Below are 26,027 nucleotides of genomic sequence, written 5' to 3' on the forward strand. Positions count from 1 at the left end.
CTGTTAGCACAACTGTTAGCAAAGATGGCGGACACAGAAGTATTCCTTTAATCATATAAAAGACCCACTGAGATCAAGACCAAAAAAATAGTTAATAAATAGTAATAGTTAACAATAATTTAAAAAAAAAAACAGTTACAAAACAAACATTGGAATTATAAAAGTGCAAGTAAATAGACAAAGTGCAGGAGTTATGCTTACAGTAACAATTTAAGAACACAGGCACTGTGTCATTCATTAAAAAGGTCATGTTTGTGACCCACTTTACACCAGCCTACATAACTTAAGGTAGAAATAAAGATAAACCACAAATTACAACCTCATTTCCATAATGTTCAGTGAGGAGTTTCAGTGCATGGTCGTATCCGTGACTTGCTGACATGTGCTAGCAGTTCCTTTCCAGATCTCGTACCATTTGTCCACACCATTCTCTGTTCCAGAGTCGATAGTGTGACAGAATTAAAGGTTAATTGATCAATGATCAGTTCATGAATTAATAGTCAACTATATTTGCTAGACCAAAAGAGCTACGTGATGAACACATGAAAAAGTTTGTTTTGTAATACTCTCAACATAAGTCTAGAGGTTAAAAAAAGAAGTTATTAACAATGAGAAAAGCAAGGCGCTCTGAGCCAGCTGGTGTAAATCATGTCATCTGCCACTCATCAGTCCGCCTGTCGAGTGTGAACATGTTCGACTGATCACTGGTCCACCTGAACATTGAGTGAGTGACTCAGTGTCGATTGAGAACAGAGACTATCTCGACTCGACCTCGGCGGAGCCAATTAAGCTGTTGACTTGTTTGTGTGATTGGAGCAGGACCCACGGTCTGTGACTCAGGACGCTGCCTGCGAACCACATGGAAAACCAGCATCATTCAGGGGTTTGAGTCTGGTGTGTGTGTGGGGTCTCTGTCTGGACTGATGGGAGTAGATGGAAAGATGAATAGATGGAGAGCGAGAGAGAGAGAAGGAGGGTTATTCTCACAATGATGGTGTTTTTTAAATTGACTTTACAGTAAAAAAAAAAAACTTTTCCTGGCAGCAACGTGGGGGAAGAAAACTCAGCTGAGACTAAAATGTGTGGCTCTCTAAACAGGATCGTAAATTACAAATGATTATGTGGGTAATTTTGTGGTTGCCTACGTGTGCTACACCTTCTGACCATTAAAAAAACATACATTATATAGGCTTTGAGAATATATATATATACATATATATATATATATATATATATATACATATACATATAATGTATGTTTGGCAAAAAGATCATACACAGCGTCCTGTGAGACCTGCAGCTGAACTGAGCACATGAAAGCGTGACGAACGCCGTCAGACATGTCACACAGTCAGTGAATGAGTTGTTTCAGTTACGGCCGAACAAACAGCAGGAGGTTGGATGAAAGGGTGAAGAGTGGCACCGCACCGTCAACAGCAGTTTTGGGCCGAGAGGACCGGCGGACGTTACAGAGCCTCCACATGTAGACGCTCAAATATGACACGTCTGAAACTAAAAAGGACCCATTTCAAACTGCTCCAGTGACTCACGGCTCCTTCTCCCAGCTTTACGGGAAGTGGAATGTGTTTTTAATTCCTCGGTGAACACCGCCACCCCCACCCCCCACACACGCTCGTCCTCCTGTTTGTCTGTGTGTGTGTGTGAATGTTGAAGCGTGTCTATTTGTTCATGTGTGTTTCTCAAAGCCTACACTTGATGGCAGGTAGCCCAAATGATGTCACTGGTGTCGAATTTTAGAGAAGAAGAAAAAGTGAGGTTTCTGTGGCTCTGCTCACTCCAAAGCCAATATTCAATCAAATAATCAGTCGGCTTTTACATTTGAAGGTACCAGGTACTTGCGTCCCTTCTACTTAGAGGTTTGAGGTGTTTGTGTGTCGTTCAGATGGTCTTCTGCATACCTCGGTTGTAACGACTGGTTATTTACTGCATTCTCGCTAAACCATAGAGACGTTTGTGCATGAACATTTCTGGAACAGTCCGTCTGGCACCAACAAGCGTGCCATATGTAAAGTCACTCCAATCACTTCCCCACTTCCCCATTCCCTACTTCAGTAGGTTGATCATTGACGCGTTTACATGCCTAAATGAGTTGCTACCATGTGACTGACTGATTGGCTGGTTATTTGCTTTAACCAGCAATGGAGCTGGTGTAGGGTTAGCAACCTTAACCTTTAACCCGTCAACCCTGCTCATCGGTCTAACATCGGTCTATACCCTGAAAGAACAAGATCAGATTCTCCTGCAGGGTTTCTGGGCTTTCTCTCCCATAGAGATAGGGTGAGAAAGTTGGTCATCGGGGGGCGGGGGCTCAGAGTAGAACCGCTGCTCCTCCGCATCGAGAGGAGCCAGGTGAGGTGGCTCGGGCACCTGGTAAAGATGCCTCCTGGACGCCTCCCTGGTGAGGTGTTCCGGGCAGGTCCCATTGGGGGGAGGCCCCAGGGAAGACCCAGGAGAGACTTTGTCTCGAGGCTAGTCAGGGAACGCCTCGGGATTCCCCCCCATAAGAGCTGGACAAAGTGGCCCGGGAGAAGCAAGTCTGGGTTCCTCTGCTCAGGCTGCTACCCCTGCGATCCAAATGGATGGATGACTGGTGTACCCAATAAAGTGGTCAATAAGTATGTGAGGAAAATATTAACAGAGTTTTTGGGAAATGCAATTATTAGGGCCCGGGCACTCGCACAGTGGTGCAAGGACCTATTGGAATTCCTGGAATTCATTTTTCAGGCACTCAACGAAAATGGAAAAAAAAATTGGCATGCAAATCAAAACAGGTGAAACATTTTATAAAATAACGTGGGAAACGTAAAAGTGGTGCAAAATAGCTCAATAGTCACAGCCCAACAAAAAAGTCTATTGGCACCATGGCCTGAACTCAACAGGAAGTCAGCCAATTTGGCTCAAGAGAAACAGTAGTAGCACGTTCAGAAGGAGTCGCAGTATGTATGGTTTATTCTGTGCAAATGCTGAATGGTAAAAAGTCAACAAGGTGTAGTTTTTACAAGGGATTGTGGCTTCAGAGCATTTCTTAGCTCGGAGCTGCTACTAACACAACTCCTCACCGACTGCCTGGCAACCTCGCACTGTTGACAAAATGTGTTGAATTGTTCCCTGCGGCAAATTCAGCGGAAGCACAGGTTTGAACACACTGAACACATGTGCACCAGAGTCTGGAAATAGCTTCAAATATCTCTTTCAGAATGACGTTCTAAAGGACTTTGAACCACAATGGATGATTTTGCAAAGATATTGTAATTCATGATTAAATACTGAATAACTATGTAATAAACTGTGTCTCTAACTGTCTGATAATGAAAAATAAAATAGGCTAAAACTCCTCATTGAACACAAGACGTGTGAGTGTAGATATTGTGACTTTTAAAGGATGAATTTAACTGGAAAGTGATCAGGTTGAATGTACACAATGCAAAGGCCTGTTCAATATTTACCATAATATCAAAAATACTGAAGATTATATCCCTTAATGTTGCCTGTGAATATCACTTTAACATGATTGTAATAAATTCCAGTCAAATTCATCACCTCTCCGTTAAATTCCGCCTCTATGGAACTTCCCCCGTTTTTTTTCCCCTCACATTTTTTTTGTATTTTACTGCTCATAGTGTTTGATTGCTGTTCAGGTGCCCGAAAAGAGAAGAGAGCTTTTATTATACCTGCCGCTAACCGTCAACCTTACAGCAGTAAATGCAGCGTCTTGTTCTGTTGCCCCGTGTCAGTCAAAAGCATCACCCTCAGCCCAGTCTGGCTTCCTTGGAAACTCTTGGCCTATTTCTGTTTGTCTTGACGAGGGTTTTTCCAGCCTGAGGTGGCTATTTTGGTCAGATAAATACAATGTTGTTTTGTTAGCGGGGGTTGAGGAGCAGCAAGACACAGATGAGATCACCTCTCAAGGCTCCTGAGCGGCAAAACAACAGGGCCAGCAAGACAAGACAAGAACTGCCACGAACAAGAGGCAGGAAAATAAAGGCTTGGGAAATAATTATTGACGAGCTGCTCTGGATTCAGCTCGGCCTGAGGCGAGGCATCTGCAGGGAAGCTGTCCATGGAAACATGGGTAGAGGGCTTTGGAAACATCTGAAAACAAATAATGGAAGGAATAATTGTGATCATACGACATATTGTTTTGTGCGGCTGAGAAAGAAAAAGGAGGAAGTGTGGTTAATAGCTGCTTGAGTATATTTTAAGGCCTTAACCACAGGGCAGACCAGACATGTCTGTGTTTTCTCACACATGCACATTCTGAGACCAGGGGGAAAATCAAGCTCTTTATTTATTTTATTATCATTAATTAGTTTAGAATTTCATATTTGCATGGAGAGAACATCTGTCTGTCTGTCTGTTGACAGTGGGAAAGACTGAGGTTTATCTTCTGATCCGCAGCTACGGGTGAGTGTGTGGTGGTGTGTGGGTGTGTGCTGCCGTGTACACTCATGTCTATGAGAGAGAGAGAGAGACAGAGACAGAGAAGAGAGAGACAGAGAGGGAGAGAGAGAGCGTTTATAGTGGTTGTCTGCGGTTTTTTTCCAGGTGTGGTGGTTGTTGGACGGCTGTTTGGGTGCTGTGCCAGGTACAACACCTGCATGAAGTCCCAGACACTACCAGCTGAACACAGCATGCTGTGTGTGTGTGCGTGTGTGTGTGTGTGTGTGTGTGTGTGCGCGTGTGTGCACTCATGTTTGCTGCCTCTTATTTAGGACCAGGAGTCCTCATGGGAGACTGATCCTAATGAGGCACGACATCATTTCTGAGGCTCTAGTTAAGGTTACGACCTGTCCACGGTGTACCCCACCTTTCGCCCCCGTGTCAGCTGGGATTTGGCACCAGCAGAGCAGTGCCATGTACACACACACACACACACACACATGTACGACATTCATGACATGAGGGGACATTGCATTGACTTACATTCATTTCCTGGAGACTTACTCTAACCCTAACCACAATTACTACTGGCCTAATCCTAATCCTAACCCTAACCCTAACCCTAACCCTAATCTCAATCTCAGCCTAACCTTCACCTTAAAATGTAGTAATTTACGTTATGGGGACTTGCTTTTTGTCCCCACAAGGAAGACAAGTCCCCATAATGTGACTGTGTAAACAGGTTTAGGTCCCCACAACATTAGTAATACCTGGACACACACATACACACACACACGCCAATTAGTCATATTCTTATGGGCGGCAATGAGGGGATTTGGTGCCTTGCTCGGGGACAGACCAGCCCTGGTCCTTCCCAGGGTTTGAACAAGCCCAATTCCTTTCCTCTTGACAATGGGCTGCCCTAAGAAAAAGTGGAAAAGTGTTAGAAGTGTAATGTATGAAAATGAAAATACCTTTCAGTTGCATGTGACTGCAGTGATTGAGTAAATGTAGTTACAGTTACGTTTGACTTCCGTTCATTTGGACAACCGAAACGAAACCTAACCACAACTTAATGGTATTTTGATTTGATTTCCGCTGTGTAACTAAAGGTCAGAGGGAAAGGTTGTATTATAATTCACAATATGCCTCTTACGGTCTATAGTCTACTCTCTTATCAAAGTAGAATTTGATTGTAAACTTCCTCCAGGTCACTGCTCCTAACTATAGTGTTGTGTGAGTTCATATTTAACGAGCGAGCTCAAAGTCCAGTTCCTGACTTTGAATGTGATACTGAACTACAGTCCATGCTAATTTCTCACGTTTTATATGAGAAACTGCTGGTTTTTCTTTGTGAGAATGACTGTGTATTCGTTTACAGGGCCGCAATCAGAACACTCAGATACACACTGTACCGTTCTTTGTTCTTTTTAATTTGATTATTGACTCTGTTTTAAGAGTTGAGTATATACTGTCAACACACAATTAGTTGTGACTTCTTCACCCAGTAAGTGACATGTAATTAACTGACTGCCAGCATAGAGGACAAGGTGTACTATTCTCGCAGCGTTATTGACCGCCATTTAATGACTTCTGAGTGGATCGTGTTGGCCTCCTGTCTCCTCCTGACATGTCTGTCTCTTGAAAGTTAACGGGGTCATGTCAACAGAGTGTGACACGTTCCTATTTGATTGTCTCTTGACAATCATCGCGGATTAGCACTTGTTTGTTGACAGTCAACCGTCCCACAGTCGACAATCATCGGGGCCGTCTAATTAAACATTTGACAAATATGAAGTGTCAAGGGATTATCTGTTGATATGACACTGAGTACCAGTGGAGAGTCAAACATGGATTATTAAAATAAAGTGATATAATATACAAAAAGCAGGAGTGGCACCTGGTGTGGTTGGAGCTAATCTGGTTAATCTCCTTTGACCTCTGGCATCGAAAAGGTATTTTCACTCAGAGAACAGCTGTTCATTTTCTCATTTTTTAACCCTAGAGATGATTGTTTGTGTGAGAATTCACATATTCAGATCACCAGCCACATTAAAGGTCATTTAAATCACCTTTTTCGTCTCCGCTCTGATGAACTTCCGCAGGTCAGCTCCACCTTGTCGACCTGCCATAAGCACTGAGTTGTTGCTACCATGCGATGTTACCGATTAGATGTTTGCGTTGACATGCAGTGTAACATGCGTACCTAATAAAGTGGAGAGTTTATTATTTCTCTACCCAAAAAAAGAGAGAAGCAACGAGGGTTGGAAAGTGTTACGAGTTCCTCCTTCCTGTTATTGTAATTCAACATCATTATTTTGCTTGTTTTTCAGAATATGCTCAAAGAAAAAGGACGGTTTTAGTATGTGTGTACGTGTGTGTGTGTGTGTGTGTGTGTGTGTACATCTGGAGCTCCTTACAGAGTGTGGGCGGAGGCTGTTATGTGGTAAAATGAGGTCATCATCGCTGTTGATTTATGTGACACACGCGATTACTTACACTGCTGTGACCTCACCATGTGTGTCTGCTGACAGCATGAATAAAACATGTGCCCGCCGAAAGACGACGTCCTCCACTTTCTCGTTTTCTCGTTTTTGTCTGAAGTTGACTTCGTCATTACAGACCCATGTCAACCTAGGGTGTGTGTGTGTGTGTGTGTGTGTGTGTGTGTGTGTGTCTCAGACTCCTGTGCTGATTACAGTCTGATTATCTTTCATCCAGTTCGACAAGTTCAGCCTTCATATCGGTAGTTTTTCTAGTATTTGCGTAACAGGAAGTGGAAACTAGTGCATGCGTGTGTGTGCCTGTGTGTGTGTGTCAAACCCACTGCCACACCCTATAGCTGAGAAAAAAGAAAAAAAAATGATTGACATGGTGAAGATTTCACTCACACTTCACATTGTGCAACCGTTGTCTGTCTGTGTGTGTCTGTGTGTCTGTGTGTGTGTGTGTGTGTGTGTGCGCTCACAGGTGTCAAACTGACTTATCCCAATGTCTTGTACTGGATTTTGTGTTGAGTCATTAGACAAGTATTGATTTATGCAGTGAGATTCCAGTAAAGTGTGCCTGTGAAGTGTTGAGAAACACAACAGTCCCACCGGAGATGAAGAGTCACGGATGGGTGGCAGGCAGATCGCGTCCTGGATGTGCTTTTGACAGTCGCTCTCCAAGAGGCTCGGAGCCGAGCCCCCGGGACGGCAACTTCCAAAGCGAGGTCACTGTGGTCAGCGCTGAACAGGCAAGATGAAGGAGGGGGGTTGGTATAGAGTTGTGGGGTGTAGATGGGTGGGGGGATGAGTTCGGGGACGAGGACAGCAGTTACTGTCAGGATCCATCAGGATGCCCAGGGGTGACATGGGAACAGGCAAGAGAGGGGGAATAAGAAGAAGAAGAAGAGGAGGATGAGGAGGAGAGGGCAGGGCAGGGAGTCAGCCCTTATAGTCACCCCTCAGCCCTCCAGTACACTTGTTTTCTGTCCCGCTTCCACACACACACACACACCGCCTCCCTCTTCTTCCTCCGTCTGTGCTCAGTGCAGATGTGCAGCCCTGCAGCTGTTGGACCTCTTCCAGACATGATATGTGTCATTTCGGCATTAAGATATTTAAAAACAACACAGACATTTCCATCACTCTTTAAATCCATAGGAATTTCCATCATTTCCATTCGAGGTAATGGGCCGGTTTGGCTTTGGTTTCCTTTATAATGACGTCGCCCCGCTTCACCGCTCTCTCACCCCCATGTGAAACGTCAGAGTGAGGAGGGACATGTTCTGTAGTTGTTGTTATTTTTATTGTGTGTATTTGTCACTAATGCATCACGATTACTGCAGAAAAGCGCAGGCGGAGTGGGGAAACCAAACAAGACGACAATGCCCGCGATGCCACGCGTCATCCCACTGGGTCTGGAGAGGTGGCTCGTGGCAGAGACTGTGTCCTCTGCTTTTGACATGTCCAACTACAGGGACAGCGTTTTAACGACATAACCGTGAGCAGATTATCTTCCTGATTATGACTATTTTCCAAAACATAGAAAAAGGGCCTGTGTCTGTTGAAGCTGTGCATAAAGTGGCATCAGTTTAGTAGTTTTTCAGTCTCGTGTCATACAGTACGTCTAAATGCAGTCTTAGTTTGAAGCCCTGGTTCGACTGGGGCCTCTGTGTTCTAAGGGTTAAATAGCACTTTTCTGCTCACAACTGCTTTACACTACAGTTTTGCCGTTCACCCATTCACGCCTAATCACTCACATGTTTGCATGTTCTCCCTGTGTGTGTGTGTGTGGGTTTTCTCCGGGTTCTCCGGTTTCCTCCCACAGTCCAAGAACATGCAATATGGGGATTAGGTGAATTGGACATTCTAAATTGTGACTGTGAGAGTTAATGGTTGTTTGTCTCTGTATGTGGTCCTGCGATGGACTGGTGAACTGTCCAGGGTGTGACCCTGCCTACGCCCCCTACGCCCCCTGTGGAGGATAAAGCAGTAGAAAATGGATGGATTAGTCCCATATCAGTCCCGTAGGGATGGCTTAAATGATTAATGCATTTAACCCGTCCTCTACTAGAAACCTTCCTAGAATTAGAGCAGCGGGCAGCCCCAGTGCTTCACGGGCCACTGCGCCTGGGGAGCACTGGGGGTTGGGTACCTTGCTCAGGGGAAACCCCAGCCCTTCCCCAGACCTGGTGGGGAAGCCAAGTTCCCCTTCCACTTGGCGATGGGCCGCCATTATACTCCTTTACATGCAACCACCACAAACAGCTGTTGGTGTTAAGTATCTCAGGTACACATCAGATGAGTGGAGACAGGGATCAAACCCTTCCAATCTTCCAGTTGTAAGGCGATCTGCTCTACCACCTGATCCACAGGAGTTCCAGGAAGCTCTGTCGCCCCAGGTTCAGCGCCTGGTCCCGTGTGATTGAGCGAGGAGGTCGGAATGTGAGGAGCATTGTGAGTACAGTAGGTGGTCTGATTATGGAGGTCGCGTTGTGTGTGAGGAGAATGACTTTGAGTCAATAAAAATCCTTCTCCTCATGGATGGATGGAAGTAATAATCCCCTCTCTCATCTTTAAAGTTGTCAACCTCACCCTCAGACGTCAATGATAACATCCCCATGTTGACTTAGATAATAACTTGCAGTCTGACTGTGGACGTGTTGTCTGACCAGTTTTTAGAGCCTCACAGGGGGAGAAGAAAACAACATGTTTTGCTGCTGCTGCTGCTGCTGCTGCTGCTGCTGCTGCTGCTGAGCGCCACAGCCCAGACATAAACAGTGGTGTGGCCGAGCAGTGGAAGCTGTGAGGCTGCATGTGGCAGCTGGCAGTCAAACAAACACGCCAACATGACTACACTACACTGTACTGTCCGCTCAGGTGTCAACACTGACGACTTTACTGCGACGGATGAAAACTGAAGGAGTGAGTCTACAAGTGAGCACAGTTGTGTTGTTGAGAGTTTTCAAGTCTTTACTTTTCTTATCAGTGACTCTTCATCGCCTCCCCCGGCTCAACCTCCTGCCAAAAAGAAAATGATCCGCATCAGACCGTGGATCCTGTTTATTATGATTTTTTTTTAAAGTGATCCCTTTTGAACAACATCTGAAAAGACTCTTGTTCAATATAACTTGGTACATAAAATGTGAGGCGTGAGTGCCAGCAGAAGAACAAAATTAACCTATAAATAAATAAATATTAAAGTTATGTCGAGAGGGTAAAACACATTCTTGTATACCCAGTATTCAACCTCACTGGATATCACTTTCGCAGCGACTGTGTCTGTGATTAAATGTCATTAAACCGGTTAACAAATACATTTCCTGCTGCTTATTTGCACTTTTTAAGTGAAATGAGGAAAACAGTTTAGATTTCAATATCTTAAGGAATACATTCATTTGCTGCCAAGTGTTCTCTGGTAATAGAGGAAAACACTTAGTCTGGATCAAACGTCTATTTTAACTCAAGTAAGCAAAGTGTCTTCATGTATAACTTGAGTAACTAAATACATCTTACAATATTCATTGTGCGTGTACGTATATATACACACAAATACACTGTAAAAATGACAATTTATGGTTTATTCCAGATTATACTGTAGGCCTATGCTGAGCATACAGTGAACTCCTGATCTGTCTGCTCATAACAGCCCAGAGTTGTTGTTGTTGTTGTTGTTTTTCTATATTTCAGTACAGTGGTGAGTTTTAACAGTAGTGTAGTGTAGTCACACTACAGTAAGACATGTCTGCTGCTACTGTCACATTACATTTCATCTGACTCTCACCGAGTGTATTCCCCAAAAATATGGAACTGTTCCTTTATACAAGGAAAGGGAAATATGTTAATACGCACACACACAAATTTCATCTCTAAAACCAAGTCTTTCTCTCTGAGATAGCTCTTAGACCAGACACAATGTCCCCACAAAGATAGCTTTGGATCACAATCTGTCCTCACAGCCTACCACACACACACACACACACACACAAAACAAGTCTTTGTGTTCTTGATATTGCCACAGTGTCAGACAGACCATAAACAACCAGTTGATTCACATGGGGTCAGACAACACTGATAAAGTGCTCTTGTTTAAACAAAGATACAGGAGACAGCTTAAAAAGGCACACACACACACACACACAGAACCAGACAGACAGGTCCTTATGTGCAGAGTACAGTTGTCATGAAGCAGGGTGTGTAAGACAGGGAGTGCCTGAAGAACACACACACACACACAGTACAGACACACACACACACACTGGAGACAAAAACAAATGTGAAAGTACAGGGTGAGGATGGCAGTGACAATGAAAACTGACTGGAGTCACAAGTGTGTTTACTTCAATGAAAGAGTCCATTATTGCGTAACGCACACACAGAGTTAACAGTGACGGCTGTAAACACATGAGTGCGTGTGTGTGTAGCACATAATCTTGCTCCACCTTTACCCAGATATAGAACACTTTATAGAACACAAACTGTTAATAGATAAATAAAAATGTGTATTATACATGTGAAACGATATGTTATTGACATATTTTAACACTATTCATGAATTAATAATATAGAAGATAGAAACATAAGTTTCTAACAACAGCGAGACAAAGAAAATGAATACAATATTAGAACGTTTATGACATGTTTTTAACACAAATTCTACAATTTCCACACATCTTTACATTATCATTCGATACAATATGCATACACAATCTATAAAAGTTAAAGTGTAAAGTAAATGAATGCGTTAGCTTTAGTTGTACGGCACATTCCATACACAAGGGCAACGCTGTACTTCTTCACCTAAAAACAAAATGTACAATTTCAAAAATGTGGACACATTAAAATGTGCAATTTCAAATAAAACAGAATAATAAAAAAAGAGAGAGAGAAATAAAAACTAAAACTTAGACTAAACTAGAGCATAAAACAATCTTTTCTTTGTTTAAATATTCACATTTAGTGCACATTAAGGTGTTTTGGTGTATTTGTAGGTGTTTTATCGCTCTTTTCTTGATGTAAACTGGCTGCTGTGATGCAGCAGAAATCTGAAGATCTGTGGAGTGAAACTGCAGCAGTTGGAGGCCACTTTCACCACAGATGTTCTGATCCTGTCAGCTAACAGGAATCCATGGCACTCTCACTCTGCCTCTGTGACGCTCACTCGTCATCTCTTCGTAAAACCAGAGTTCACATGAGGCTGATTCCAAGAACCTTGCATCGAGATGGTTTCCTTTCATCCCACACTTTTCTCTGTCTCTGTTTTGTTTCCTCCGCTCGTTCCAGGAGTGTGTTTTCTTTCCCACAAACTTCCCCCGGTAACCCAAAATAAACAGCAGCAAACACACGCAGCTGGTGTGATAAGTCAAAATCCTCAAATCACACGTGTGTGCGTGCACACACACACACACGCACACACACACACACTCACTACATACACCATGTGGTTGGTGTGGCCACGCCATCATGCAGAGCCAATTTGAGTCTCAAATTGGAAAGTTTCTGTTAGTCTTTCTGCTGACCTCAGTGCTCCTGGTTCCAGAGAAACACACACACGCACACGCACACACGCACACACACGCACACAGAGTTCTTTGAAATCCTCCCACACTGTTTTCACACTTAATGACAAAAACACAAGCAACGTTTCCCCTGAAACCAGCACAAAGACCTGATCACTGTAAAAAAGAAAACTGATTGTGGGAGATAGGAAACGCAGAGAGCGTTGACAACGAACCACAGCGGTCATTTTTTCTTTTAATCCTTTTACTTTTTACTTGACTGATAAGATGCTACTTTTAATGCAGGTCAAGTGGTAATTGGGGGACTTACGGGCACTTATGGGTCAGTGAAACTGGTAATGACTCAATTAAGCTGACGAACACGCACACGAGCGCATGGATCCATTCATGAGTGAGAAACCTATGTGCTGTGATGAGAAGAGGATGACAGAAGACTCGTCACTTCTTCTTCTTATAATTCTCCTCTCAACATCCTGAATTAAATGTCATAATTTAATGTGAGGTCAAACTAATTCAAGCCTCTTAACTAAAAGACTCACCTCATAAAATCTACTCCTGCTTTTAGACAGCCTGTTCCAGAAACTGCTCACTCCCGACACCAAAGGCCATGAAGAAAATCTGAGTCGTTGACTGGAGTTGTTATTCAAACCACTGCTTCCATCGCTACGTTCAAATGTGTTATCTTGTGACTACAGTGTTTAACATCCTTAACGAAGACTTACCGAACGAGGCGGCAGTCGATCAGCAGCTCTTTGTCGTGACCTAAAAACACTAAAAACGCTGATTTTCTCTGTGGACTTTGGTGTGAGAGATTATGAAATGTACAAACTTCAGTTTTTTTAAGCCAAAGAAAGGGACAAACATTGTCTTGACCCTTTAACACCGAGCGTATCGCAGGCGACACTTTTGCACGAGCGAACTCTGCATTACCATAATTACACAACGGTTTGTGATCGGAAAAAACTCAAACAAATGTTATTTTAAATATGTGTTATAAAAGTTCAAATTGAATTGTTGTTAATACACTATTTTAACATGCAGTAAAGTGTAAATAACTGTTAGATATTGAAAATTATGCTGAAAAAATGGGGCATTTTCATTCACAGGACATTTTCTGGCCCTGTTTATGGTTAAAATAAGCAACAACAAGAAAGTCCAGATGGATATTTTCAGGTTTAGGTGTTAAAGGGTTAAGACATTGTAGACTTAAGGTAAAGTACTTTCTTTCTTTCTGCCCCTAAGGTCAGCCATGTTTAAAGTGAGAGTCGGTGAGTGCACACTCAGTAAACCTAATGTGTCAATACATCATACAACTCCAAAAAACAACAACAAACATCACTGTTACACCCTTTAATCTAGATGTTTACATGATTTCCAAGCTGCTATGGTACTTGACTTGACACTCTCTATACTCCATTTCAACACTCTATTGTGGAGGTAATTGTGTTGTGTTACGGTTCTCGCTGACTGATGAGTGACAGTCAAACAGTGAATGTGCCACGATCAGCAGGATGGTTTTTGACTGTGGCCGAGAGCCAGCGCACTTAAGCCGGGCAGCACCTCTCCATTATTGTTCTGCATGCCACACAACAACAAAAACCCGACAGCCTGCGCTGCACGGCCAGGCTGCAGACAGACAGTCAGCCGTGTCCTTGTTTATAGTAGTCTGTGTCTGAAAATGACGGATGTGGGACCGTCCGTCGATGCCACAGCTGTGACGGCTGCTACTCAGGTAAGTTTTTACTGCTCTGAGACCGTGTGTCTCCTCTTTGCGTTGGCCATGTTGTCTCACTGTGCTAAAGTGAAACTTTTCAAACACTCTCAGGAAGACGAGGTGAGGTCTAGATGGGAGCAGGAGGAGAAACAGATCCTCACAGCCTGGAACAACATGGTGAGCAAAAAGTGAGTCCCTTCAAACCTGACGTCACTTCTGAAGTTTGTGGGAAGTGTGACAGTGTAATGGGTTGTCTTCGTGGGAATGAAGTGGGGACATAGTAATTTCCCACTTCCAACTATTCTTTCTGCAAATCTGGTGACCGGCTCTGACTGTACAGTCTCTGTCACTGATAATTCCACTTTTCACCGTGGACAGAATGGGGGATTTCCTATTGCCTTTTTGCGTCATTTAAAAAGAAAAAAAAACAAGGAGATTCACACGGACTCATTGAACTTCATCCAACTGCTCATTAGTGCATTTAGGCATTAGATTGACGTGGCCGAGATGATCTGCTGAAAGTCAAACTGGGCATCAGAATGGAGAAGAAAGATGATTTAAGTGACTTTGAATATGGCACTGGTGCGATTATTTCAGGAAGTGCTGATATACGGGGATCTTCTTGCACCACCGGGCCTTGTTGATGCCAGAGGTCAGAGGTGAAAGATTAGAGTAACATTGTAATATTTGGTGTATGAGCAAGAATACAAGAGATCCCAGTTATACAGTTTATTGTTATTATTATTTACCAAAGGATGAACAGTTGCCTGTTGTGCCTGTTGACTTGCAGTCCTCTGCTCTGCATCAGCACAGTCTGCGTGTGGACCCTGGAGCTCCCGGACCAGAACCGGGACCAGCGGCTCAGTCTTTCCTGACCAAGCAGAGACGGTCCATTCAGAGCAGAGGCTCACTCCGACTGCAGCCCAGGTAGAAGGAAGGACTCGTGGGGATGGAGTGCGTATCCCACTCATCCCAACTGAGGAAGAACGTTCACAGTGTATGAGTCTATTTCTTTTGCTTCTACCGCCCCCAGCTGGCCAATGTTAGTACTGACTGTGGTGATGTTTGGAACTTGCTGTAATTACAAATGACTGTGTCATAGTCATAGATTACCGTTTATTTATATTTAGAACTAGACAAAGACTTAATCACAAGACTTTCTGCTTCATAATTCTCCTCTGCATCATACATAGAGTCGTGGCTCGCATTATTTATGCCTTGCAGCAAAAAGACCAAGGTTTGTGACCCCGGTCCAATCAAAGGCCTTCTGTGTGGAGTCTGCGTGTTCTCCAGGTTCTCCAGGTTCCTCCCACAGTCCAAAAACATCATGAGAGGTTCACTGGACACTCTCAGATGTGAATGTGAATGGTTGTTTCACCGTGCGACGAACGGGCAACCTGTCCACGGTGAACAGCTGGGATTAGCACCAGCCCCCTGTGTCGAGCGTCATGTGGACATCCATGTAAAACTGCACAGTTATTTCATTCAGTTTGTTGAAATGAATAACTATTATTAATAACATTAATAAATGTATAATAAATCATTCAGTTTACAGCAATTATGTGGGGGGTTTTAGCACAATCGTGCTAATATAGAAGCTTAAACATAAGACTAACAGGTAGTTTAAAGGAATACTTCACTGATTTGCATTTAGCTTTATATTACTAGAATAGGAATTTAGAATTTTGAAAAATTGTGCTTCCCAGCCTCAGTTTCCCCTCTTTTCTTTGTGACGTGCCCACCAGTGACACTGTTAGCCGCCTGTTAGCATAACTGTTTACATTCTGGGAATGAGGTCCCACGTCCCCCTACAAGTGGGTCAAAAAAGTGTGGAATTAGCGTTGCAGTTTCAATCCTCGGACCAAGGCTTGGACCAAGTGTCACTGATGGCCACGTAACAAAAAAAAGATATTTCTCGACTCAGGAGAAACTGAAGTTGGGGAGCACAATTTTTCAAAAATACTACCCCTATTCTAATAATACAAAGCTAAATGCAAATCGGTGAAGTATTCCTTTAAAAATACAACTATATATATTTATAATCATATATGTATATATGTATATATATATCAGTTAGAATTAATACACTAGCTGCCTCATGACACCCCAGCCCCATCTCATGGTGAAGATTCTAGCTAAACTGAGCTCAACGACCCATTTATTTGAATCAGGCGCGTCGGAGAGGGGAAACATCTAAATCATGCAGAGCTGTGGGTCCCGAGGACCAGGATTGAGAAACCCTGCTCTACTTTACTGAATATCATGAAACAAACCAATGAAAAAATGACAAAGATCCTTAAAATGACCTTTTAAATTGAGTCCAGTGGTTTCTGTAGCTTTATTTCTGGAATACACGCTATTGTGAGTGTAATACAATAGAGTGCATTCCAAAAATGAGTCATATTTCCAAACACCATTAAGTCTGTAGCACTTTTTCCAATAGTGTTGATCAGTGAAAGTAAAAGTGGAAGCATTCTTCTTCTTCTTCTTTGTCTTCTTCCCCAGCTCTGACTAATTTCACTTGTGAAAAACATGCACGTCATGACCGTTTTAAACAGTCATCCTAAGATCCGGTGAGTTCCGACCCCATGCTCACGCTCCGAAAACGCTGAGGTTCGTCATAAGTCGGCACCGCGAGGAAGGACATTTTGTTTCCACCCAGTGGAGGTTTGGGAACGATGGGCGTGGCTCTGCTGTGGTTGATAGCGGGCTGAGAGCTGCAGTGCTCCAGACTGGAGTGGACAGCTGGGTGAAACAGGAAGCCAGAGGTTTTACGGGAGGTGATGGGAGTCGAGGAGCCTGGTCGACTGGACACCTTTGAGGAGGACATGGGTGGAGGAGGAAGGAGTGACACTGACACTGGAGCTTTGGTCTCTAACCATGTGCATTCTGCTTCCCCTCCTTCCTCCGTCATCCAACACTCTCCATCACTCATCCCCTCCTGTTTTTTGTCGTTGCCAGCGAGACGCCCCCCGCTCCTCTCCTGCTCTGCTCCAAAATGAATCTCCACCAGAGGTGTTTTGGAGCTCTTCTCCTCCCTGAAACTGCAAACGGTGCTCTGAGTGTCCTGGCCCAGCCCTGATGGCAGAGAACCCCCTTTGCCTATCTTACAGCTTTCATCGTCATCATCATCATCGCTGGTGCATTGGTCAATGCTGGGGAAGTGGTGTAGCCTCTGGAGCTGGGCCGAAGTGCGGCGGAGAGCTCCTCCCATGAGGCTGGTGGGAGATGGCGCCGCGTTAAGGAGGCGGTTAAAAAGAGCCATGTTGGGGTGACGATTGCCCGACTCCTCCATGTTCTCAGCAATTTCCTCCAGAGGATGGAAGTGCATCTCCTCTTTAGGGATCCTGTCAAAGACATGTCATCAATCAATTACACTTTTCATACACACACACACACACACTCACACCGTCGCCCATCCCCACAAACACAGAATTAAAATATATAACAAATGTAGCAGAAGAAACACACACAGCAACGAGGAGACGAAAAATGATGAATGAGTGATCAAAAAGAAACAGCAGCAATAAATTAAGAGAAAATAAATAAAATAATAAAGCTAACTAGAACATTTCTGCAGTAAAATTTTGATCGTGGCCGCTTCTTGGTGCCAATATTGTCGGGTGCAGGTCTTGTAACTGGTAATGGAGTATCAGTGGAGTAACCTTTGGGTGGATTGAACCTTTAAAACCTTTGTTTAACTGTCAAAAACTGGTGAAAAACAGAGAAAGCAACGTTGCTTTAAAGTTGTAATAATTCAAGAACGGTTAATGATAAAGATTTTAATGAGAAAGTTTTGGTTTGTGAGCGTCAGGAGGCTTCCGGGAGCTCCCACATTTAAATTTGTGAAAAATGGGTGTGCATTGACAGAGAAATGACAGTTTCAAAATCACCCTCGTCTTCATTTAAAAAAAAAGAAAACTCCAGAGCTGAGTTTTAACATGGGGGTCAGTGGGAGGTTTGCACGTGATTGAAGAAAAACTGCAAGTCATATGAAAGTGAAAACAACACACGGGGTTAGACAACAATAGCAACATTTTATGTAAAAATTGTCTGCGTAGGTTGGAAACTGTGGAGAGGAGAAGAGTTTGTTAACCTCAAGTGTGCTACTCTAGCGGCGCAATACACACTCATTATACAAATCTGAAAACTCAAACTGTGTTTGTTTAAAAACTGTAATATGTAACAAAACTTTGAACTAGGTTAGAAAAGTCCCAAGTCTTGTGACCCGTTTAAAGGTTTAACCACGTCCATACATTAAAGTATGGCGACGCTGCAAGGCTCCAAAGTGGGCTGGGTTGTGATGTGGAAATTCTTTGCAGTTTCTTGGGGATTTGTGTCGCCATGATTACTCGAAACGCTTAGAACATTTATAGCACACCATTCCCTTCATCTGTGGGGCTTTTCTCAAAACTGTGGGACGAGTTTCGTGCCGAAATCTGGGTGGAAGCGGAAAAGTAATAAGAAGAAGCCCATAGAAGTATAATAGATGCTTGACAACTCCAGGGAGATGTCATTGCTCTGCATTGCTAAGCAGGCACTCTAATAAAAGGGCATACTGATCAGGTGAACAGATGAATTAAGAAAATAAACATTTCAAATAAATGGACAGGGAAACAAATAAAGCTCAATTAAAAGTGAGGTAAAATGAAGTAGGTATTGTTTTCTTTTAAAAACACTGATATTCTTTACTGTCCTCAGAGTTTCTTGTCATTTTAATGTATGTCATATTTCTTGCCAGCAGCTCACTTCACATTTCATCATATTTTGTGTTGTCTGTCATTCATCTGGGGAACTTTTCTTTACTTTTTCTCAGCCTGAAATTCATCACTGGTCTTCTCAGGAAGAACACTTTCACTTTTATGAGCTGCGACTTTCCCACGCTGTCAGGCCGTGTTAACTGAAAGTGTCACCTTCGCAAGTCACACGTTCACAGAGGGAGAAGGTAAACCCCCACCCCCCCCCGCAGAACTCACGCCATGTCGAACGTTGACCCCTGGAAGGAAGGTTTGCGGAGGACAAAGAGAGTGGCGGCCGTGTACGGCGGCCGAGGGTTGGAATCATTCCAGTAGCGGTCTCTCTCCATCATCGGCAGATCTCCGTACATCTCATCCACGGCCATCATAGACACCTGCAGAGCCCACAAAAGCATACATGAATTGTACTTAAATTATAGCAATAATAATAATAAATAATAATAATACATTGAATTGGTGGTGGAGACATAGAGCTGGGTGTCATCCGCATAGCAATGGAAGGAGATGTTGAATTTTCTGAAAATGTGGCCAAGGGGGAGGAGATAAATAATGAATAGGAGGGGCCCCAGGACAGAGCCCTGAGGAACACCACATGTGACCGGGGAGGATTGGGATCTGTAGTGCTTGATATGAATAAAGTGGAAGCGGTCAGTAAGATAGGAAGTGAACCAAGTGAGACAGGTGCCCGAGAAACCGAGTGAAGTGAGTCTGTCCAGGAGGATGAGGTGGGAGATGGTGTCAAATGCTGCAGTGAGATCAAGGAGGATGAGGATGGTGAGGAGTCCAGAGTCAGCTGCCAGAAGGAGGTCATTTCTGTGCTGTGACACATGTGTGACATGTGCTCTACGACATGGTAACATGAAATGATCAGCCTCACATTTACCACATAGGATCAAATATTGTCCTCTTCTAAAGTGGTGGTCGGACAAATTTAGAATGGGGGAAAAAAAGGAAGAAATAGTAAGAAACCTGGAAATTTCTGTCTATGAGCCAGTTTGTCTCAAAGTCATCGTCATCTTCTCCAAATGGGTTGATCAACTGCTCTGCAACCTGCAGGACACAAAAGAAACTTTGAACCCTGTGATGATAGTAGATAGACGATGATGGTAGATGGTCTTAAAAGGAACTATTGTGCTGAAGCATTAAAACCAAACTTGAATCTGACCTTGAGCCAGCCTGCATAGAAGAAGAACTGGAGCAGGGTAAAGATGGGCACGTAGAGGTCCAGGTCATGACCTGAGTAAGCTTGACTCGGGTCCAGGAATTGACGACCGATCAGACACGCCAGGAAAAAACTATACACGGCCAGCGTCACCACCTGAGGAGCAGATGAAGGGGTATGTACACACGTTGAGACAAAAACTCAAACAAATGTTATTTTAAATATGTGTTTTTTCTTCATTTTAAATTGTTAATACACTATTTTAACATGTAGTAAATTGTAAATAACTGCCTGATATTGAAAGTTATTCTGGAAAAGGTTACATTTTCTTTCTCTGGCCCTTTTATGGTTAAAATAAGCAGCAACAACAAAGTCCAGACAGATATTTTGAGGTGTTAAAGAGTTAAAAACATGTTTATTTTCATTGGCTTTTAACGCAGAGTGAGTTGTTTTTTATGTGTGTTTTAACTTAATTTCTTATTTTTCTTTTGTATTATTGTTTTTAATTGGCTTTAATGTGTGTCTTTTAGCCCCCATTAGCCCTCTGATTGTTTTGATCCACCCTATGGTTCAAAAAATCCAATCAATCAAATTGGATTGATTGGATCATATCTTAGATGTTTTTTACTTTTATTAGACTAAAAACAGAACTTATAATATGGCCTTATATTTAGAAGACATTGACTCACAACATTGACCTGCTGTATAAATGTTGTTCTTTAAAAAAAAACGAGCTAAGAGAACTTTGAACTGTGGCGTGTTTCCAAATCTCATGAATTCAATCTGATTTTAAACATTTTGAGTACTTGAAATGAAAATGACTGTACGTTTTAACATAGTTATGCTCTGTGTTCTAAGGGTTAACAAAACATGGTGGTGGTGGTGGTGGGCGTGGCTGTCAGTCAGCACAGGTGAGCTCACTGACACAGCAGCTGGTGCTACTTTGTAATCATGCTTCCTCTTCCCTTTATAAGCAGCAGCTTGTGCAACAAACATTTGAGCTGGGCGCTCCATGGGATGACACTGGGTTCTTTAATTTTGTTTTAAATGTGTCTGTGTACAGTGATTTATTTGACTTTATTGGGATTGTGAACAGTCAACTCTGTCTTTATTGTGTCAGGAGGCAGTTAGACCTACTACACTCTCTTATTTCACAAGGTTTTCCACATTTGTATCCAGCTCATTCCTTACTTGGGCTAAAACCCCACATTGCCAGAAAATTGTATGCATATCCATTAACTTTTTGATATACACTGCTCAAAATCAGAGAGATTTAGGAACCAGTAACCACTGTTAAAAGACCATTGTATATAAAAATACTTTCTTCTTCTGATGCTTTGGTTTGACCTTTAGCAGCTTGTCTTGACCTTGTCTTCGTGCCTACATGCATTGAGTTGCTGCCATGTGATGTGCTGATTATATACTTGCATTAAAGGGTTTCATTTTTTATACATATTACTATTATATATTAATATTTGATATGTATATTTTAGGCTGAAGTAGCATATTCGGGTAGGTGACATTCTCTGCTGCTGGGAAAATTATTATTATTATTTTTTTTCAATCTGACACTGCAAAAAAAAAACAACAATGCATCAAAATCAATGTTTCTGCCAATCAGTGACCCATCTCAGGGCCTAATAATTATTATTATCAAATTCTCCTACAAGTGTATTTTATAGAAACTATTGTTTTTTTCATTAAAAACAATGGAGTTGTGTAAACATACTGGCCTTTAAAGTGTTAAAAAAAACTATTTGATATGTATATTTCATGCTGTAGTAGTAAAAAAATAATAATACATAATATTTTTACAGCAGTTTCTGGGTAGGTGTCATTTTCTGCCACGAGGAACAAATTAGTTGTACTTACAAAGTTGTTGGGTTTTTTTCAAAGGAACTGTTAAGGGTTAAACATGCAGTTGAAGGCTCAGTAAAAGCCACTCACCTGAGTGTAGACCAGTGGAACACTGATCATGTCGTAATGAAACAACATGCTGCATTTCCCTCTGAACGAGTTCAGCTCCTGTTGACACACACAAAACAATGACTTTGGTTGAGGACTGAGGTCGTTTTACCTGTACCTGGTATGACTCATGTTGTGGGGACCTACATCTGTTTACACAGTCACATTATGGGGACTTGTCTTCCTTATGGGGACAAAAATCAAGTAGCCATCCTATAAATGACTATATTTTATGGTGAAGACATGTTCTAAAGTTAGAGTGTGTGTGTGCGTCTGTGTGTGTGTGCGCACCTCGAGCAGCAGCTTGAGTGTCTGGTCATCTTTGATCCTGCCCTCACAGCGAGCCACAGCAGCCAGGTTGACGAACCAGACACAGGGGATCCAGTATTTGTTGTAAGGCGAGTGAAGACGCTCAAACTTCTTCCTCTCCTCTCTCGTCATGAATCCTGTGTTAAAAAAAAAACAAAAAAACACAGACCTGGGTCAGCATTTTGTACAATATAGCATGTGTTTGTCTGAGGCGACTGTAGCTCAGTGGTAGAGCGAGTTGTGCGACGTGTCCTTGGGGAAGACCACATTGGGTATGAAAGCTGTGTAATAGAAAATGTGCTGCGTGTAAAAGCAGCTTTGAAAGCTCATCGAGACTAGAAAAGTGCAACCTTTTAGAACTTGTTGTGTGGAAACTAGTGCAACGTGTGAGGAAATGACATCAGAGTAGTGTAGACTTCTCCCACGGCTGCGACACGTTTAATTAAGGAAACACAGGGGAGAGGATTTCTACATAATCTCGTGATAACTCCCTTTTTTTATCATGTGTGAATATCAGGATGTGCTTGTCCTTGTGATTTCTCGTGAACTCAGTGTAGATAAACAACGCACACTCATGACGTGTGTGTGCGTGTGTGACTGACTTTTGTTGCTCACTTTTAACATTTAACGTCATCTTCTGATTTCAGAATGACAAAGACATAAAACATGATATACGTATAGCACGTATTTTTTTAAAGCCTGAATATGTGACCTATAAACACACACCCACAGGATGTCCATATAAGGAGTTGGGTATTATTCCCACGGCAATTGACCAAGGGTGCACCTGCGGCACAGATCCATGCCGCGTGAACACTAAGGGTTAATTCATTTGATTGGTAATTATAACAGTGCTAATGATTGAAAAAGACAAAAGAGCAAAAATCGAGGACAGGACAGGAGAGAGATAAAGGACATTGCCTGAAGAACTGTGTTTAAAACTGTTTCAACCACAGCTGAAACCATTTTATAATAGTTTTAAAACTAAACTAAAAATAAAAAGTGATTAAAGGACATTTCAACAGCAGAAATTACAAAATAATCAAAGTACAGTGCGATTATAACCGTTCATAAGCGTTTAATGCAGTGAACACATTATCACTATTTATTTCGTGTCCCACTGATTTGAAACCGCAGTAGATATTTACTCGTACTCACCGGCCTCCACCACGTGGTCCATGGTGGGGAAACGCTTGAAGACGGCCGTGCTGACGGAGCGGAGGATGAGCAGCGCCGACAGGCTGGCGTAGCGCATCATGGTGCGTCTCAGCAGGCGGCCGCGCTCGTCGCTCCCCTGGAGGCCTCCCGACAGGACACACATGAGCCTGTCGGGCAGAGGGATGCTGGTGTACTGGCTCCACCACCGGTTCACCACCAGGGTCACATAGAAACCTGACAACAGCAGATGACACACAGCAAAAAGACCCCGGTTTGTGACCCCGTGTGTGCATGACTTTTCACCACGGTCTCCCGTTTCCTCCCGCCTCCCAACATTCAGAGATGAATGTAAATATGACGATGTGAACGTGATTGAGTGAATGGTTGTTTGTTTGACTGACGACCTCTCATCACCCTCATGTGGAGGATCGGGATGGGAATCGGTATCGGTCCGATACTGGTCAAAATCACAGCATCGGAAGAAATGTAAAATCCCATACCAATCCAAATATGGTATCTGTCGCATGCTTCACTTATGCACAGACTGTAAAAATGTAAATAGCAATCAGCTAAAGCATTTTAGCTGAGTCATGTTTGGGCTGTTGGTTACAACAGTATTCGTGACACAGCTGGAGAATTACGTCTTTGAAGTGACTCAGCATAAATGTGCCGTTAACAGCGTCATACGTTTATAAACGGTCTAAAATGACTGTATCAGAGGTTTCCCATCCCTAGTGGAGGATAAAGATGATTACTTCTGCACTTTACTTTTATTGTGTCTCTCTTTTCTTCCTCTAATTTAACTACTTCCTTTTAAGATTTCATATTCTTCTTTATTTAGCCAATTTATATCTGAAATAGTTTTGTCTCCATAACCATATTTGTACTATTTCTGCTGCTATCTTGACCAGGACTCGCTGGAAGAAGCTCTTTGAAACTGAAGACTGTGAATCTGTGCCATGTTACATCATGGCACCGTAGTCTTTATTCCAGTCAGTTCATCCAGCTCATCACCGTTCTCATGTGTACTTATTACACAGCAAATGCGTGTAATATTTTGACCATAGAAATGTTGAAATCGTACAGAAAACTAATTTATAGAACAGTTAAGTGGACAAATTGATTTTCTTTTATCATTGTTAGTATTTTACTTGTCATGATGACAGGGAAACCTCTGCCTTTGTCATAGTCATTTGATCAATAATATTTTTAATCAAAATGAAATTCTCTTATCACCTTCAGAAGCGGGAGGCGAGATATATAGCATTCATTTCTCCAACGACCCTGAACAGTATCTGTTATGTAATATGTACACATGACAGTCCTGTTCTAAACGTCACTCTGATCTCAGGACACGATGTCACGATGTTTTTTTTTCTCTCTTATCTTAAGAGTTAGAAAAGAACGTCTTCTTAAAGACTTGTTTACCCAGCACAAACGACATGGGGATGAGACTGGCGTAGTGGTTGCAATAAATGGCCAGTTTTTCAAAATATCTCTTCTGGTCATCGTAGAGGAGAAATCTGGAATGAGGAAAAGAAAAAGAAAGTGATGAAACTTTGATATCCTTCTCCTTTCACACCGAGCGTATCGCAGACGATCTACGAAAGATTCATGTTCAGAAGATCAGCATGAGTCTCCATGTTTTTGGACAAACAAATGTTATTTTAAACGTGTAGTTCATGTACAACTACGGTGTTTGGGCTTTTTTCACTTTAAATTGTTAATACACAATTTGAACATGCAGTGAATTGTAAATAACTTACTCACAGGACATTTTCTGGCCCTTTAATGGTTCAAATAAGCCAAAAAGAAAAATCCAGTCAGACATTTTGAGGCGTTAAAGGGTTAAAATAGCAAAACAAGGAATAATGTGAATCAAAACACAATATTAGCGACAGATTTATGTAACAAACACAACAATGATCATGTGCTCTGTACGAAATATGACTCAAATTTACAGTTTATTGTACCAAGTCACCTGTAAGTGATGCTGATGGCCGCGTACATGGCAGAGAACGCCAGGAACTCTTTGTACAGCACCTTGTAGATGCTTCCTTTCCAGACCAGCAGCAGCTTGGAGAAGCCACAGAATCGGGCATTGGCCACTCTGGCCGTGTAGGTGACCGTCATCGGTGGCTGCTGTGGGCTCACGTCGATCAGGAAAATGAAAAAGAGCTGTGTGTATATATATAAAAAAAACAAAAACTAGTCCCACTTTTTTAAAAAAAAAACGACGTGATGTAATTCATAATTTTCAACTCAACAACACTTAAAAAGAAGCCTGAAGACGTGACCTATGAACACACACACACACAAGGATGTCCATATAAGGAGTGGAGTATTATTCCCACTGCAATTTACCAAGTGTGCACCTGTGGCACTGATTTGTGCCGTGTGAGCACTAAGGGTTCAGGTACAGATCAGACAGTGACAACAAACTCCATTTGAGTCCTCCTGCCACTTCCATCTCCTTGTCTATTTTTTGGTTTCACCCACTGCTTTTCAGAAGGTCGTCTTTTTGTCTATAAATGTGACTTTTATAGACAGTGATTT

The 26,027-nt window shown here is 42.5% G+C and overlaps 1 protein-coding gene across 1 annotated transcript; it reads right to left on the reverse strand.

The window, feature by feature from the left end:
• Nucleotides 1-16,683: 16,683 nt before the first annotated feature.
• Nucleotides 16,684-25,604, reverse strand: LOC122770431 (bestrophin-2-like). The gene is made up of 9 exons (XM_044027275.1): nucleotides 25,453-25,604; nucleotides 24,900-24,994; nucleotides 23,472-23,705; nucleotides 22,296-22,450; nucleotides 21,987-22,064; nucleotides 20,043-20,195; nucleotides 19,847-19,927; nucleotides 19,097-19,251; nucleotides 16,684-17,467 (listed from the first exon to the last, which is right to left on the reverse strand). The coding sequence occupies exons 1-9, from the start codon at nucleotides 25,602-25,604 to the stop codon at nucleotides 16,684-16,686; spliced, it is 1,887 nt and encodes a 628-aa protein (XP_043883210.1).
• Nucleotides 25,605-26,027: the final 423 nt, after the last annotated feature.

Source organism: Solea senegalensis, linkage group LG6 (genome assembly GCF_019176455.1).
Source record: "Solea senegalensis isolate Sse05_10M linkage group LG6, IFAPA_SoseM_1, whole genome shotgun sequence".
NCBI lineage: Eukaryota > Metazoa > Chordata > Actinopteri > Pleuronectiformes > Soleidae > Solea > Solea senegalensis.

Excerpts from the sequence above, each read along its gene's own strand:
- LOC122770431 (XM_044027275.1), bottom strand. The coding sequence starts at position 25,604 with ATGACGGTCACCTACACGGCCAGAGTGGCCAATGCCCGATTCTGTGGC. Across the intron at positions 24,995-25,452 it reads GCCATCAGCATCACTTACAG|ATTTCTCCTCTACGATGACC; the intron begins GTGACTTGGTAC and ends TCCTCATTCCAG. Across the intron at positions 19,928-20,042 it reads TCTATGCAGGCTGGCTCAAG|GTTGCAGAGCAGTTGATCAA; the intron begins GTCAGATTCAAG and ends TGTGTCCTGCAG.